The 18,806-nt window shown below is 40.6% G+C and overlaps 1 protein-coding gene across 1 annotated transcript in view; it reads right to left on the bottom strand.

The window, feature by feature from the left end:
• The window catches only part of npdc1a (neural proliferation, differentiation and control, 1a), a 38,025-nt gene that overhangs the window by 7,191 nt on the left and 12,028 nt on the right, over window positions 1-18,806 (bottom strand). Inside the window, exon 2 of the mRNA XM_033646130.2 lies at window positions 14,337-14,486. Coding sequence (XP_033502021.1) covers window positions 14,337-14,486 — 150 coding nt within the window. The remainder of the gene's footprint in view (window positions 1-14,336; window positions 14,487-18,806) is intronic.

Below are 18,806 nucleotides of genomic sequence, written 5' to 3'. Positions count from 1 at the left end.
TCCAATAAGCTTGAGGTTGGGCTTTTCAGAGTCTGGAGAACATAATTTTAGCGTCTCTCCACAGATAATGTCTAACTAATGTGTGTAAGACAGGGAGACTGAGAGCACACGCATATGGTTTCGGCATGTATACATGTGTTTGCCTCTGAAGTGATGGACAGGGAGTGTGCCCTCGTGTGTTGTTTGTTTGTGGACTGTTAAAAAAAAGAGACAATGCTAAACTGTTGTTAACAGCCCATGAGGCCAGACAGTGAGCCGCATTCCTGCAGCACTGCAGAGGTGTCCAGGGCGACCAGGGCCGATAGTGTGTGTGTGGTCGGGGGAGGAAGCACTGCAGGGGGCCGGAGCAATCAGCCAAACATTGGCTTCACTGGGCTTCAGTTGCTACATTCACAATAGATCCCATAGCTCGCTGCTAATGGTGGTGATCAAAGTGCTATTTCCCTCTATAAAGTTACCCTGCTATATATCAAATATCAAATTAGAGGTATTTGCACTCAGAGCTGGAGAGAAGGCAAGTTATGAGAGAAGAAGTTGAGACTACTAATAGCGCTAAAGCAAAGTTAGCAGATGACCCATTCATCATCTTTTCCTGCGATATGTACAGTTGATTTGATTTCCATCCATGTAGGAAACAGTGCGAAAAAATAAATGACCATCTTCCAGCCAGAATCTATCTTCACAAATGTGTTATTACACACTTCTGCCAGCATCTACATCACATTAATGATTACAGTGTCACTTTCTCTACAGAAGGCCAGCCATCTGGCTGAGCTAATGTGTATGATATGACATGCCAGCACTTTCACTGCCTGCTTTGTTACTTTCTTACCCCCCTCGACTAATGGCCATTTAGTGCACTCCATTGGCGGTGTCTGTGGAGGCAGGACGCACCATCTGTACTTTGCAGGTGGTTGAGAGCTCCAACTGTGCCCATGTGCTCCGCGGGGAGCATGTGGTGGCAACACAGGTTTCAATTTTAGAGGAGATTCTAAAAAAGATCTGCTATTCATTGGTGGTATTTCGAAAGGAGATGGTCCTCTTCCAAAAACTGACCCAGTAGGTTTGTAGAAGAAACTTATAACAAGCCATATTTATGCTTATTGTTAGGCAGGAACCTTTGGTGGTCGTAGTCATTCTGCTTGGAGCAAAGACGGGAGAAACGGAATGTAGTATAAAGAGCGATAAAGTCTGCATAGGTGGATGGATGGGTCAAACAAACGCAGGACTTTGACCCCAGAGAGTGTCGTTTGTGTATTGTGTGAAACCAAAAGTCAATATTGGGTTATTTTAATGTCAAATACTGTTGCTTGGGGTTGGTAGTCAGACCAAACCACTGACCCAAAGCGTACGTATTTGACAACCTGGGAATGAGACTCAACAACTTCGGAGAACGAAATAGCTGTGTGCTTTATCTTATGATACTCAAGAAAAAACGCAGGTGCTCTTGAAGAAAATGGTTTGGCACATGCAAAGAAAAAATGAACTCCAAGAACAGATGCATTTGAATGAAGTTAAAAAGCCTTTATTTCAATTTTTTACATGCACATTTTTGATATTTGGTTAGTAGTAATTTTTCATTTTTGGTACAGGTTTTTTTTAAACGCTTGTGGAGGCATTTTAACTTTCAAAATGGCTTCTCATTGTAATCCATTACTGTCACCCACCGGCGCTCATTTATTAATCAAGATTGGGTGACACCCCCTACCAAGCTTAGAAAATGTTTGCTTGACTCTTGTCCATCCTTTTGCACCCTGACGAAGACCATAGAGTCGATACCGGTCGGTGTTTTAATGTAAGCAGCCATGTTTTTGAAATAAAGATTTTTTAACCTGCTAAACCTGAGTGCCTGAAGTTAATTTTTTCTTCCCAATAAACTAACGTCCTCCAGAGTTACATACAGCACCTTAAACAAATATGAGTTAACTTATGTAATATACTTAACTAACGTCATGTACACAACACAAGTAACTTAAAACACAACAAACGCACTTATTTTCACCCAGACCATCGCTTCCTAATCCTTCAAAATTAGTTTTAGTGCCTAAACCTCACCAAACTGTGACCGTTTCACAACATTACAAAACAAACATGTTTAAACCTGCTCCCATTAAGGGCCCTACTTTTGGAGATGGCAGCTCATCCTTGCTTCCAATTTTTCCCAGCGATCACTCACAGTAGCCCAAAAACCATTTCCCCACAGATGACCATTATAAAAGATATGTCTGTAAAACTGCTGGCAAGACACCTCGAACTGCAAACAAGGTTAATTATGACTCTTTCTATTATCAATTTTTGATCCACAGAGGTTTTAAAGTTGTAAAAGCTTACCTTGAGCCAAGAGAAGCGATTTAAAAATCCACTACAGTATCACAATGCAAAGGCTAAAAGTCGAGCAGTCCAGTATCTAGTTCCAATAATACATCCATAGTTGCATTAAAGGGTAGGCCCACATATGTGGTCGTATGGGTTTGGGGACATCTTGTTCCAAAGCATGGGCTGATTTATAACCTGCAGGGAAATGTTTAAACACTCTCAGGAGCACCTAGCTTGAAGTTAAAGGTGGTGATTGTGTGTATGTGTGTGGTTTGTCACACACTGACTAAGCACGCACACCTCTCCTTGTGTAAGAGAGTTTTCTCACCGGCTTGATAATGACCCATAACCTCTTGAGAGGCACCCAGGGGGCAACTGGGTACAACAAACAAACACTAAACAGCTCAACAGGGATCGAGGGTCTCACACACATCTGTGCCGGTCTATGTTCCCACTTGAAAACCCATTCACATTTCTTCCTCCCCCCAAACCACATGCGTGCACACACACGCTCTCTCTTCCTGCCCCCTCCTGTCCTTGTTTAAAAACTCTAAATAGGACAGATTTCCCAGATACTGTCACTTTATTTTCGAGTTGTTGCTTGACATTTGTGGGGAAATTGCAAAATGTACTGTGATTGTATTACACAGTATAACACTAAAGCACAACAGAAAGAAAACCTCAACTCTGGAGAGCCTAAAAGCCTTCAAATGAATCTTAATTTTACATCAAAACAAATAAACCAGGCAAAATATCTATCATCAGTCTTTTGTGGGATTGACGTTGTGTCATTTCAGTGCTACAACAAAGCACTTCCTTAATTTCAAATTATGAAACTACCAGTCTGTGACATGACCATGCTGAGTTCTTGGAAGGGACAGTTGTAAGTGATCAGGTGCCTCCCCATTCACAGTGGGCATGTCCTCAGTCCTGTATGCATCACTGAATTATACTCAGAGTGTCCTGCTGCCCTCTAGTGGGACATTTAATACATGGAGTAGGGAGGAAGACAGGCAGAAGACTACAGATAGTTCATTATTAAGTGCTCTGAAACCAGACTATTGACTGACTTGACAGCTCACAAAGTTTAAACAGAAACTTCTATCTACTTTATTAGATTGTCTGTTTTTAGTATCAGGGAGTGGCACACAGTTAAAATGCATTTTTTGCCTGTGAAATCTAAAGTCGGTAAGGTAGCCTACCTTGTCATCATGGCAGTGAGTCACACTCCCACCTGCTATAAAAACTTAGTCACAGCTGACTGCAGAGCTTTGGGTAAATACTGGGAAAATGTTACATCGTTCTAACCTTCAGTAAATAGTCCAACCTGTCTTTCATCTATTTAAAAATGAATACACCTAGCAATGGAGACGATTCCAAGTCTGCAGAAAAAGACAGACAGATTTTTACCCCTTTGATTAAAAACCCTCAAAACTATATTTTCACTTCAAAAATCTGCAGTAATATAACAGCCTTGATCTGTTGATAGATTTACAGCCATGTCTATCTGCCAGTGAGTCTCCTTTCTTTCTTTTTCCCTTTTTCCCTTTAATTACTTTAATAAAAAAGTGCTACTGTCATCGATTGCAGGTGTAGATGGCATCAAATCTGCAGAAGCAATCACCTTCCTCGTCTCCATGTGCCTACATCAGCAGCTCTAAATTGTTTCTGCTGTTACCTCTCTTGCTAATACACTGCCTGGCCAAAAAAAAAGTCACCACCAAAAAAAAGGTCATACACTCTAATATTTCGTTGGACCGCCGTCTTTAGCTTTGATTACGGCACGTATTCGCTGTGGCATTGTTTCGATAAGCTTCTGCAATGTCACAAGATTTATTTCCATCCAGTGTTGCATTAATTTTTCACCAAGATCTTGCATTGATGATGGTAGAGTCTGACCACTGCGCAAAGCCTTCTCCAGCACATCCCAAAGATTCTCAATGGGGTTAAGGTCTGGACTCTGTGGTGGCCAATCCATGTGTGAAAATGATGTCTCATGCTCCCTGAACCAGTCTTTCACAATTTGAGCCCGATGAATCCTGGCATTGTCATCTTGGAATATGCCCGTGCCATCAGGGAAGAAAAAATCCATTGATGGAATAACCTGGTCATTCAGTGTATTCAGGTAGTCAGCTGACCTCATTCTTTGAGCACATACTGTTGCTGAACCTAAACCTGACCAACTGCAGCAACCCCAGATCATAACACTGCCCCCACAGGCTTGTACAGTAGGCACTAGGCATGATGGGTGCATCACTTCATCTGCCTCTCTTCTTACCCTGATGCGCCCATCACTCTGGAACAGGGTAAATCTGGACTCATCAGACCACATGACCTTCTTCCATTGCTCCAGAGTCCAATCGTTATGCTCCCTAGCAAATTGAAGCCTTTTTTTCCGGTTAGCCTCACTGATTAGTGGTTTTCTTAAGGCTACACAGCTGTTCAGTCCCAATCCCTTGAGTTCCCTTCACATTGTGCGTGTGGAAATGCTCTTACTTTCACTATTGAACATAGCCCTGAGTTCTACTGTTGTTTTTCTTCGATTTGATCTCACCAAACGTTTAAGTGATCGCCGATCACGATCACTGAAGATTTTTTTCCGGCCACATTTCTTCCTCGAAGACGATGGGTCCCCACTATCCTTCCAGTTTTTAATAATGCGTTGGACAGTTCTTAACCCAATTTTAGTAGTTTCTGCAACCTCCTTAGATGTTTTCTCTGCTTGATGCATGCCAATGATTTGACCCTTCTCAAACAGACTAACATCTTTTCCACGACCACGGGATGTGTCTTTCGACATGGTTGTTTAGGAAATGAGAAGCAACTCATTGCACCAGTTGGGGTTAAATAACTTGTTGCCAGCTGAAAGATAATCGCCCATGCAGTAATTATCCAATAGGAGGCTCGTACCTATTTGCTTAGTTAAATCCAAGTGGCGACTTTTTTTTTGGCCAGGCAGTGTATGTGGTGCAGGTTGGAGAGAAAGTATAGGTCCAGAACTGCAGGTGTGAAACTGGTGGTTACTGCCAACTCCTAAATGTGAAGTATCAGTGAAGACAATCTAAACTTTGAACAGATTCCTGCATTTTGATGCTCTATAAGCATTACAGCATGCAGTTACAATATGTGACTGTTTACAACGGCAAAGACTGTAATATTGTGAGATTCATTGTACAAAGTGGAATAGAGGTGTGTGTATGTGTAATTTATTCATTTATTTACACAAACATGATGAAAGACTTAGATATTAACAGATTTTCAAGAAGGTGGTTGAAGGAATGAAAGAGGTAGGCTGTGTTTACATGGTTGAACAAGTCTGTGACCGGTGGGAAAACTGGCCTAAAGAAGCAAAATAGTTCTTTTACTTCTCCATATTTTAAATTGACAAACAACATGCTAGAGCATATTTATCAGAGTATGCACAGCTGCATGTAAACAGTAATATAAATGGAATATTAATTTTCATTAGCCATGTAAACAGCTTAGTAGGAATATTTTTGGAATAAGAGCAAAAAACTGAATATTTTGTGCAAGTCATCATAGTCGGTGTCATTTATTCTGATGTTATTTCAACAGATTTTACACCAACCTGTGTTTTTCTCTTTATCGATACAAACGTATGTACTGCTTTGTGCTTTTTTTTTTCTACTGATGCTTCCTGTTTGCACTATCCTTCTGATGCTGTAATGTTGCAAATTTCCCCACTCTAGGAATAAAGGATTATTTCTGTGAATATCTGAAACTGCATTGTTTCCAATAATAATTTCAAGTGTCGATATATGACATGTCTATTTTTTCTGGTCATACTGTGTATTTTGGATATTCAAAATTACATTATGGATATCTGGAATGTCGTTTTTGTTGGGGGGGGGGGGGGGGGGGGGTTATCTAAACTGAAATTATGATGAGTAACAACTGGATTGTAGATATCTAAAATGGGATTTTTATGGAATTATACGATAAAAAATGCAGTTGTAGATATGTGAAATCAAACCCCTAGTACACACAAACGGAAACACTGACTTCCATTTTCCATGGAAGAACGTCATTGTGGATATCTAAAATGTTTGTTTTGACTCAGCAGAATTGAATTTTGACTAGTACAATTAAAGTTGTACATATCTTGAAACAGAATTTCTACTAAGAATGTTATTGTGGAAATCTTAGTTACCATTCTGACAGGTGACTATACAATTCTGACTAAAAGAAATGCTTTTTTGGATATCTAAAATGTTATTACAGATGGGAGTGTGGTTCAAAATGTTAAAACAGCATTACATGAGTGTTCTAAGCTCGTGTTACCAAAGTAAACTGCTGCGGGATATTTGTTCATGTTGTGTGCCACTCTAACAGCTGTTTGAGTGTCTCGGTCTTTACAGGTTTTTGGCCGCTCTATTCTGTATTATTAACGTGGAAATATATAAACATTCATACACAAAAAGCGGGAACAAAGAGAGTCGAATATAACCCTATGAGTGGATGTAAGAGAAAATGAGCTATGGGAAGAAAGAAAGAGACAGTCCGTAAAAGCACTGGGCTACATGGAGACAGCTCAGCCTTTAAACATACACAATTCAACTGCATTTAAAGAATACATACTATTCACAGTCTATTTGAGCAGCCTCTGAACAAAGGATGTGCTTCCAGGCATACTGTATGTTTACCAATGGCAGTGCACGCCTCCATGTCAAATACAAGCCGGTCCTACTTGCAATAAAAAGTGCTGCCTGCCTCGCTTGTTCTCCTACTGTGAGCTTCCATCCTCTCTGAATTGAATGTGTGAAATATTTGACATTTTTGACTCCTTATAAAGTGATTTCCAGTCAAAACAAAAGCAGAATAACATCTAATTTCTGCCACTTAGAGGCTGTCAAACTGACCAACAAGTGCAAGGCCACAGATGTATAATAATGTAAAAAAGAGAAGCACTGATATAATAATTTGAATGCAAGATGTGTAAGTAGGGTGTGTGATTCAGAGGTCAGGAAGTTAGAAAGACTACACAGCAGTAAACGATGTAGTGTTGGTACACTGAGTGGAGCAGGGTCATAGTGAGAATAAGAGACACTAGCCATGCTGTCAATAATTATGAAGTGTACTCCTACAGTTTCTTTCATAATTAATTTGTTGATTTAATTGAAAGTAACAGGAAAAAATCCATTATTTTTGTCTGTCAACCAAGACGCAACACCTGATTATCTGAGACCCCAGAAGGCAGCAGAGGCAGTGTGGAGGTCATGGTGGGTTAGTAGCATAGACTATATAAAATAATGGCTGTAGCCACCATAGAGTGCTCTAATGATGACGCTTTAAACCCGGAAATGAGTTAGCATTTTACCACTTCTGGGTCCCTCGTCATGAAGTCAGTCAGTTTTTTTGGGTTTTTGGTTAGACGCCTGAAATAAGGTCTGTGGTTAACTCAAGTGTAAGGGACTTTTTCGTTCTGTTCTGTGACATAATATATGTCAGTAAATCCCCCACTTCTGAATTTTGTAGCTATTATGCGTCTTAAAAAAGGCGGATGCTGACAAGTGGCTAAATGAGACTGCAAAGTGTCATCACGACGAAGGCGGCTTCACGGTCTCGCTGTGGCAGGGATGTTAGGTCATGCGAACATGGTGTAGTTCGTTTATAGCCCAACATTAGGTATTTACTTCTGGTGATTACTCTTCAAAAATCATAAAAGTGGAATTAATTTGTGAACATGATCTTGCTGAACAAAACATTTGTTTGCCACAAAGCTCATTTTCCGCAATGAGCCAAAAACAAATGGAAAAATCCAGCTGGCTTTTTGACAAGAGAACCAGGGCAATGCTAACTTCCACATCAGCCTACAGAAAAAACACCTCATCCCTGGAGCACTCTATGACGACACCCAGGATGCCTGGACGTCATAGTCTCCCTAATTTGTGAACATTTTCGGTAACTGTTCTTTTTATTTGAGTTATCTGCCAACTGCTAGCAGCTGCTTTTTAAATCTCCAGTCGGTTGGTTGCACACATAACATATCATCAAAATGTGACACACAGACGCAGATTTGGTGCTGTTACTGCCTCCGCTGCCAGCTTTAAGACAAGACAACTTTGTCCCCCCATTCTGTGATCGTACCTTTTATACACAGCTGAGGAGCAGAATAATGGAGAGACATTTCGGCCCTCAACAGGAAGTCTAAAAGCGGCTATAGACTGTGGTGATGCCTAGCAGACAGCCTGTCACTTAAAGCAACCACATCTTTAATCATGCATCACTTTAAGCCTGATAAAATTTAGACAGGTGAGTTCTATAAAAATCCATCCTCTGTACAGATGTCATAAATGGACAAATTAGTTACAGAAAGCAAAACTGTTTTTTGTACCAGGCTGCAAACATGTTTATTTCTACTGTATTATATTTCTACTTAACATGGGGGTCTATGAGGATTGACATGATTCTGGAGCAAGCCTCAAGTGGCCATTTGAGGAACTGAAATTTCAGTCCTGGAGGTTGTCACTTAAGGCTAGTTCACATTACACGATTTTCACCCTGATTTTGCATTGCGGAGACTATTGTAATCTTTTGAGTGTTCATAGCTGGCGACATGCGTTTCTGTCATCGGGAGTCTCGCCAAATGCGTTACGACCTGTGTGTGCACACCACAAGATTTCTCCACAGACCCCTCGCTGACAGAGCCCCAGATAATGCAGTGACATCACCAAACTATGTTTTTTAACTTGGAGACGACACATCGTAAAGGCATGGATATTCTTCCCAGTGTTGAATCAGATCTGCCTCCAGGGGCTGGGTCCAAACAGAACGCGCTCCCCGTGATCCTGTGGACGCCGCCATTGTTGTTGTTGTTGCTTGCTGGCTTGTCAGTGTTGCCAGATCTTGGGAGAAAAACAAACAACCAGGGCTATGGAAACAAGCCCAAAACAAGCAACTATCATGCGTTTAAATAACTTATTAGATGGATATATATAGAGAAAGGCGACGTTTAGAGAGCAAGCCCAAATAAGCAACTCCACTTTAGAAACAAGCAAAAGGTTGCAGCAAATAAGCGGACCTGGCAAGTGGCAACCTTGCGGCTTGTCCTCCTCACATTTCTTCCGTCCTCCTGCGTGCTCATTGGCTGATGCTCTTTGTCAGTCGTGTCAGACTTCTCCAGTTTTCTACCATGCCAGATATCCAGTCCCAGTCACAGACGAGGGGGCGACTTGCTTGTAGGCTTGTTCACATATGAGGACTCTTTGTGGCAGACTATCTGCTGACTCACCTCCGACCCAAGGTGGCTCTCAAGATCCTCTGCGACGTCAAAATCGCAGTGAATATCGTGTAATGTGAACTAGGCTTTAGGTAGTCGGTGGTAACACAGTCTTATAGTAGTAGCTATATTAATCCTTACACACTACTTTTCTACAGCCAGGGAAGCCACAGCAGGAGGAGAGTGACGAGCCAAAGTCCTGGGTGGTGTAAATGAAGGATGACGGCAGTATCTTGAACCAACTGGACTGCACTTCATCTTGCCACTCTTGTACCTACTCAGCAGGCTCAGCATCTAATTCTCACAAAACGTGTAACTTTTTAAAAGCTGCTTTATGATATTATTGTGATGATTCTTTAAAACTGTAGAAAAGTTGAAACTTCAGCCATGATGCAGAGCCAGTGAGTCAGCTTGCTGGTGATGACGCGATGTGGAAATTGGGAATTGAATTGGAAGAACAACACTTTATGACGCAAACTGTGCTCGCTGACAAAACAAAGGTTCGGTTGTGAGTGCATGTGTTAGTGAGTGAGGCAAATAAATGAAAAAGAGAGCAAATTAACTCACTTATACTGAGGGGGGTGCGGACAAAATTGTGCGTCAGAATTTCTGTTTTGATGATGTGTATTTTTCATGCTTTAGCAAGCGTCCAAATTTTAGATAATCAGTTGTTTAGTCCTGAAATCACAGCCATCAAATTTCCTCTGATGTGACAGAGTGACTACAGAAGTGTAATTTGCAGTCAGTAATGCTGCCAAACTACCAAGGCTCAGCTGGACTGCAGCTCGTTACTGTGTTATGATGCATGAAGAGATGTGGCTGCCCCCGAAAAACACCAAATAAACCAAATGTGTTATATTTAGGGGAGTGAAATTACAGTAATTTCATCTGTTCATCTCAACATTTTGTGTGTTTCTGTGTCCACGTTTGCATGGGAGTGTGAAAAAAGAGGCAGAGTCGGTCTTCCATGTGGATTACTGTGTCCTGTGGTCTCTTGGGGGTTTATGTAACCAGAAGGAAGCTTAGCCGAGGCCTACGATATGCTGGATTCACAACACACACACACACACACAAACAACAGCATCACATATGAGACTCAATCCAAAGTCCATAACTTATCAGGCTTTATCATCATATGAATGTGCAGCATTAAAAAACAGCCTCTCCTCTTCTGCATGATGTGACCTTTCTCTTCAAAACATCCACACACTCATCTCCTCCTCACGTTTACTTCTCTTTCTGATGCCGCCGCCAATAATTCCGAGCCAAGTTTGTATCCTCTCCTGCCGCAGACCCATCTAAATTATTAATCCTGCAGAGAGCACACACGTGCCCACCGACAGGCATAAATACACACACAGTGACAACACATACACACACAAATGTGCAGAGACAGCCAGCACGCTCAAATATACACAACATGTTTCAATTTCGCTCTCTAATTTCTGCGGCGCCTTCTCGAAACACGGGTGTGCGTGCCAGCAGGGCGAAGTCGTGCCATGGAAATCAGAAAAATAAGATTTATTTTTGCAGCTTGGCTCTCTTATTGAATGACATTAGATTCAGCGATGGAGATGAAGGGCAAAGGCGGGAGAGAGGGAGAGAAAGAGGCATGTCGACTAAGTGATTAAAGCCGCCAGTGCGGGGGTGGTGCATGTGTGTGTATGTGTGTGTTGCAGACACAGCAGGGGCAGGGGTGGATTAAAAAACACAGAGGATCAGACCACACCACAGTCATCACAGATATGCATGGGAGATGAAGGGAGAGCAAAGACCACAACAAGAAAGTTGAGAGAGAGGAGAGCTGGACCAGAAAAGAGTGAATTGGAGGAGAGAGGAATAAAGCGATCAAACTAAGATTGACAGGGGAGGAGAAGGGGAGCACAGAATCAATAGGCAACTGAGAGAAAGAGGTGGAGTGGAAGAAAGATGTAGGCAACAGGATACAGAGATCAACTGAGAATAAAAGAGGCAGTGACAAAGAATGAATGTGGAGTGAAGATGTTCAGGAAAGCAGAGAAAGAATGGCAGCAAGTCTGTTGGTACGTCTACATGCACTCTTGTTGTAACTGTCATTTGAGATGTCAGCAGGGGAACTGAGGTTGTAATTAGCCGGTATTAATCAATCCTCAATTTACTCTTGTCAAGCCTAATCTATTCTGCCTTTTTATTCAGCAAACACATAAGTCATAAAGTGTAGAAGTATTTGTTTGCAGGATTATTTTCTTGGACTAATTGCTTTGTCCATGAAAAGTGGTGTCTTTGAGTTCCTTGTTTTGTTTGCTCAACTGTCCTAAATCCAAAGAGATCCAGGTCACAGTGAAGACAAAACTGAAGTAATGCTTAATAATCTGGGGAAATTAACTCCCTGAATCCGAAGTTACAAGTTTTGGTGTGAACCTAGATTCAGATCTAAGCTTCAAGTCTCATGTTAACAAGGTGACGAAAACATAATTTTTCCACCACATACACATCGCTAAGGTACGAGCATTTCTAAATGAAAAAGATGCCGAGAAACTGATTCATGCCCTTTCTACTGGCTTCCCAAAAAACACCACAGAGAACTCTGCAGCTCGGGTATTAACCAGAAACAAGAGGACAGAGCACATCAGGACAGTCTGAGCTGCTCTGCACTGACTTCCTGTTACATTCAGAATTGATTTTAAGCTCCTCCTCCTTGTGTACAAAGCCCTACACAGGCTGAGACCGAGCTACATTGCTACGAACTATTTGCCTCCAAGAACACTGCGATCATCTGCTGCTGGTATATTGGAGGTTCCCAGCAACAGCTGGAAGAAAATCGACACTGCAGCATTTGTCAGTGACGCCCCAATGCTATGAAACACACTACCTATAGATATCAGGGAAGCTAGCTCGCTAAATATTTTAAAAAGAAAGCTAAAAACCTATCGGTTCATTTTAGCCTTTAACTAACTCTGACTTCCTGACACAGGTCTGAAACTTTTTCTTTTTACGCTTTTACTTTCTATTTATGCTTCACGCTGCTGCAACTCTTTTAAAATCTTACTTGATTTGATGATTTATAGTTTTACAACTCAGTTAATCCATGTTTTAAACTCTTTTAAATGTCTTTTTATATTGAATTGCCTTGTCTGCTTTATGTCTGTTTTCATGTGAAGCACTCAGGTCTCATACTGTCCTTATTGTAGAGGCAGTTTGGGCTGCATTTTGTGTATGAAAGGTGCTATATAAATAAAGTTTATCATTATTATCATTATTATTATTATTATTATTATTAATTCTATACGGTAAAGAAAAGCATCAAATCTTCACAAGCTGGAACCAGAGAATTCTGGACATATTTGCTTGAAAATTAATGTAAAGATATAATGTGTAACTTTTCCACATTAAAATGTCAAAAAACAACTTGAAATATGCAACATATTTTTTTGAGTTGTGTACTTAGAGTGTCCCAAATGTTTCCAGAGAAATCTGTTATATTAATGAAGGACACATCATTTGGCTGCTGTTGCCTGCGAGTGGTGGCACATTCCCTTTGCTCATGCATCAGAGCTGTGGTTGTCTGCCAGGAGCTCTCATTAATGGACTTTTTATCCAGTTTTAAGCCACTTTTTTTTTTTTTATTAAATTTTGGTCGTTTCTAACTGGATGGAGGATTTTAGTCATCAGACGTCTGGATTTTAAGTTATCAGAGAAACGAGCCAAGCAATGTTAGCAGCTGCTCAGCATCAGAGAAACACTGATATTTAACATGAAGCTGCTTTATTCAGTGTGTTTAGTGGTTTAAATCACCAAGTCTGTTAGTTTTTGTGAGGACGAAACCTTTGCGGATAATTTGGCTACCCATAAGAACTGCATGGGAAACATAGAGAGGAGGAGGAGGCCTGTGCGGATATTTCGGCTCAATGAACAAAGATGAATCCTAACAGGGATAAACTGACTGCAATAACTGCTCGGTATTGTGGTATTATTTTTGACTGGTGGCAAAAAAATAACTAATAAATATTGCGCATTTAAATCTTGGGTGTCAAACATATGGCCAGGGGTCAGAACTGGTGCGCTAAAGGCTCCAATCTGGCCCACTGGATGACTTTGTACACCTGATATTGATGCAGTTATGAAGGCTAAGAGTGTCAGTTTTTAACAGTGAGTATACTTCATGTAAAACGCTGCCTCAGAGGCTTCTCCACCCTGACCAGAATACAGCTCTCTGAAATTACAATGAATACTTATTATGGTCAGATTTAAAGATACTGAACATTAAAAAAGGGGAAAAATTTTGAGGGGTTGTTATGTATAGGTTATTATGTAACAGTTTTACTGTCCAGCCCACTGGAGATCTAACTGGGCTGTATGTGGCCCCTGAACTAAAATGAATTTGACACCCTGTTTTAAATGATTAACTGTTCATTGTCCTCTCAGCTCTAATGTGAACAGAAGTAATGCTTGTGTTAAGATGTGCTGGACAAGGACAATGATTTAAATTGTTCCCAGACATCATTCTTGTCTCCCTGACAAAGTGCATAATTTTAAGTTATAGAAAAATTCACCCCCTGTACCGTAGTTATCATGAATGGGAGGATAAGCTATAGAGACCAAAATCGTCTTTTGTACCAGGCTGTAAATATGTTTATTTCTACTGTTAGGTCAGTGGAGGACAGATTTATTTTGGAGTCAGCCTCAAATGGACATTTGAGGAACTGCAGTTTCAGTCTTGGATGTTGCCACTTAATCTCATCGTAGTGAATGCAAAACTGCACGAGTCTGTTTGTGTGTGAGATGTTTCTATTATTCTTACCATGCCGATGGTGCCTCTTCCTCTCCACGCAGCGTCCTTCCTCGTTCTCCTCCAATGGGAAGAGGCAGCTGCCACAGCGGGAGGAGCCCAATGTGCAGAAGCGGCGTCCCTCTCTGGCACAGTCTATACGGGAAGGGCACTTACTGTGAGCTGAGTGAGAGAAAGAGTGACAACAGCTTCATTAGTATCCAAAGCACACTGCTGTGATGCAGAAATCATGCTTTTTAAGAGGCAGTTAAATACCAGTCTTCAGGAGTACTATAAAAATGCTCTCAATAAAAGATGCTTCAACTTTACAACCGACACTGCTTTCATTAGTGGATGTGGGAGCTCTCCAGTTTCATTCAGAGAGGAGACATCTGCCCTCGAACATGATGTCAGAGTTACATCACAGCATCACTCAGTTTTTTAAGGAAGTTTTTAGCATTTTCTGTACCTCGTCATGGCTTGGCATGTCACAATGTGGTGAGCCCCACCTGTTTGATAATCCGAGTCAGGTTAAACCAAAGTAAAGAGTGATCTACAGCTGCCCGCCTGCAATCGGGTTAGATAATCAGTTGGCCTGATTACTGGTGGTTTGAAAAAAAAAACACAACACACACACACACACACACACACACACACGAACAAGTGGGTCACAGAACCACAGCAGGTGTGTTTGGTAGCAGAGGGCAGGTGGAGCACTGGGGCGCTATTAGAGCGGATAATGAGCCCAGCAGAGCTGCACAGCGGGCCAGCTAAAGGTGAACGGCACAGTGGGTGTTGATAATGACATATCAGGCAGGAGGTGATATAAGGTGGCGAGAGAGTGGATGAACACCGTATTTTTCAGGGGATAATGGGCCTCAAAGGTCTGGGTTATACAAGTCTATAGGTGACAAAACAATTTTTAAAAAACCCATTTGTGGAACAAAAGGTTTGAACCATGCATTTGCAGTCGCCGCTGAGGCAGCAGATTCTTTTTATTTATTATTTGGAGAGTCACTTTTTCAATAATGTGCTCATTACTACCTCTGCTATGTGGCTCGGATAAATCAGATCTCACCGAGCTGTTATGAGACACAATAAAAAAGCTGTAATGAAAACCTCTCTGGTTTTTCTGTTTTGCAACAGAGCGTTTCTATTAACCTGATTTTTTTCAATTGCTACATAACAGAGGAGAATAAAACCTGACAGCTGAGGGGGAAATCTCAATGACCTCCATGGCAACAGGGCCTTATTGGAGGAGCACATGTGCAGACAGAGTGTTGCAGGGATAAAGAGCAGATAGAAGGGGACATGCCTTTTGTATCCGTTTACACATGCTTATATCCATCGATATATTTTTCTAAATACACTTTTAATCTAACATAAAAATAGACCATTCCAAGACTATGTACTTGCATATTCCCTTCTTTTATTGCCTCTTTGCCATTTATTAACTATCATTTTTATTTCATTCTGTATTTCAGGCCAGGAAGTGTCAGTTACTGTTTGTAAACACAACAATCTCAACCCCTCCTCCCTACACTGCTTGTACGTACACTGCAAAGTACTATTGCAGGAACGTTACATTTGTTGTAAGGGAAAAGCTAATATTTTGAGCTTACTAATACTTTCTTTCCACCAAAATTAGTTGGTATATGCAGGTTTTTAAATGTAGGAGAACCTCTTAAAATATAGGCGACCTCTTTCCCATTGCCAGTGGACCAGAGCTATGCATTGGGCTCTGCCTTTCTTGGGTTTTTTTTATACTAGTATGTCAAGCTCGGTGTTAGGAATGTGCTGGAAAACTGGTTAGAAAACAGTAGAAAGCGGCAAGGAGCCCAGTTTTGTGGCGGCACGACATTTTGCACCAGAAAAGGGACAAAAATTAGTGTGTCCATCTGAGTGTTGCCAATCAGAGCTGGAGCTAATTAATACCGTCACTACTGCAGAGTAATTTGTCACAGGAATGAATGCTGATTGTAACCTTTCCCATTAAATCCAAAAGCCAGATGTTGGTGGGTTTTCTGTTCAATGGCAAAGTGGCTTAATTTAACCACCTGCACCTACCAGTCCAAAATAAAAAAGGCTAACTCCATGTCACTTTTCATCCCCATCCTGAAAGTGAAACCCACCTCAGATTCACTCGTTCTGGGACGAGCTTTTTAAGCTTGCCGTTGCGCCTCACTATATCTGCAGGATTTTTGTCTGCGCTGGATTCCTTGATTTTCTAGCCTCCTCATGGATGCGTACTGCTTAAATGGTTGCTACCTTTTCAGAAAGTCCCAACCTGTCTGGGAGGCTACACGTCTATAAACGCCCCGATTACAGCAAAATAAAAAGATACTGTAAATACACTATGGATTTTTGCAGATAGATACACCAAACACTTCTAGTGGGGCATAAGGGATGATTGAGAGGGATTCATTTTGAATGAGTCTATAGTACAGAATACAATGAGCCCCAGAATACAAAACTGGTGTATAAATTCTTTATACATTGTTGTTTGCTTTTTGGGAAATCCTTCAAAGTATACCTTTAATCATGCACTAAAAGGAGAATGTAATGACATCATGAAAAGATTTATCGATTACACTTTTGTACACAATACCTGTTGCTAAAGGTAGATAAAAGCATCTGCCCTGACACTTCTGTTGTCAAATCTGACAGAAATCATGAAACCAGAATTGAACTAAAAGCTAAAGAAAATGAATAAATAAATATTTGTTAAAATTTGCAGATCCACACGACTGGGAACTAAAACTAACAACAAATATTACTGAAAATCTCAATCTCTCAATCTTTTAACAACATCAAAATGCAAATACCACAGAAAAATAAATACTAAGAGATATTACAGACACACACACAAACACACACACACACACACTCAGGTCTTTTTGATAGGTCTACACATCACAACATTTGAGGGAGATGGACACACACCTCCACATGTTCTTATGTCACTGACTGTTGTGCCTCGGGGAGTGAGAGGTGGAGTGACGCAAGTGTAATCTGAGAAGCTTTGTTTTCTGTTTGTGTCAACGACAGATACAGCAGGAGGTTGGGAATGTTTGTGACACATCTGTGGGTGAGGGCCTTTGAGTTATTTACTGATGTTTTAACAGGTAGCAGAGCAAATGTTTTGCTGAGTACCATAAATTAAATTGCCACAAACTAACATGCGGGTAGACAACTCCCTGCGCATCTCTGACTGCTGGTTGTTGTTTAAAGTCACGCTCTGTCTCTGGGCTGGGCAACAACTCATTCACCTCTATATTTAATTGCTGCCTCACCTGTTCGGCCCCGTGTTCAAATTATTCCACATCTCTGTGAGTGTGGTGCGCTCACGTGCCGAGCCAGCTTATTCCTGATTTCATCAAAGATTGTACACTCTCTTGTTTTCTCTCCTCCTCCTCCTCCCTGTGTGGTCGTGGCTTCTATTTTTACATGCCACATGGTTTTCTTTTAATTTCTCTCCAGGTATCAAACCTTTGTCTGATGTTTCCACGGGTTCTTATTGATTTCCTCCAACCTGCATGGCCTCAGAGAATAAAAAGTGTCACTGGAGATTGACCAGTGAGTCGAGTGGAAAGAAATCTTGGGGACGTGCCGGTGCATGACACAAAGATATGCAGGACCTCATGCAAAAAACATGGGCTCACTCACATTCAAAATATGACTGAATATGTTTTTTTTCTCTTCTGTAAGCGACTGTACGACCAGTCACTCAGTAACTGCAGACTGTCAACCAACTTTCTCATTTCACAACAATGCGATATCCCAGACCTGTTACAAGAAAGCACCAAAGAAGAGGAGATTCTCACTAGCTTGACTTGAAGTTGATGAATTAAACCAAAAAAAGTGCCTTATTATTTCAATGTACATCGATTTTGGTGCTGCAAGTAATGATTACTTTCATTGACAGTTAATCTGCTAATTACCTTCTTGTGTAGTCTATGAAAATAAAATAAAATAAATAAAATAAAACAAAATAAACGTGAATTAAATTAAAACAAAATGAATAAAATAAGTAACATAAAATAAAATAAAAGTGAATTAAATGAAAACAAAATGAATAAAACAAATAATGTAAAATAAAAGTAAATTTAAATAAAATAAAATAAAATGGATGAAATAAAATAAAATAAAAATAAAATGTCTATCACAATTTCCAGAGTGCAAGCTCTAACATTTCTAAAACTGCTTGTTTTGCTCAACATGCAGTACAAAACCTAATATTAAATTCACTAACATAAAAACATTCTATTATTCACATTTGAGAAGCAGGAATCATTTAATCTTTGTCATTTTATCTTAAAAACATAATTTAAATGATTAATCAATTGTCAAAATGTTTTGCCAGTAAATATTGTCGATAAACCAATTGATTAATTGACTAATCATTTCAGCTTTAATTGATTTACTACCAAAATGTGAGGGGTATTTCCTGGAATTATACAGCTGTAATATTCTGAATCCTACCTCACTGAGGGAGACTAGACA

The sequence above is a fragment of the Epinephelus lanceolatus genome, chromosome 19 (assembly GCF_041903045.1).
Source record: "Epinephelus lanceolatus isolate andai-2023 chromosome 19, ASM4190304v1, whole genome shotgun sequence".
NCBI classification, from domain to species: domain Eukaryota; kingdom Metazoa; phylum Chordata; class Actinopteri; order Perciformes; family Serranidae; genus Epinephelus; species Epinephelus lanceolatus.
This window is presented reverse-complemented; position numbering and strand designations above follow the sequence as displayed.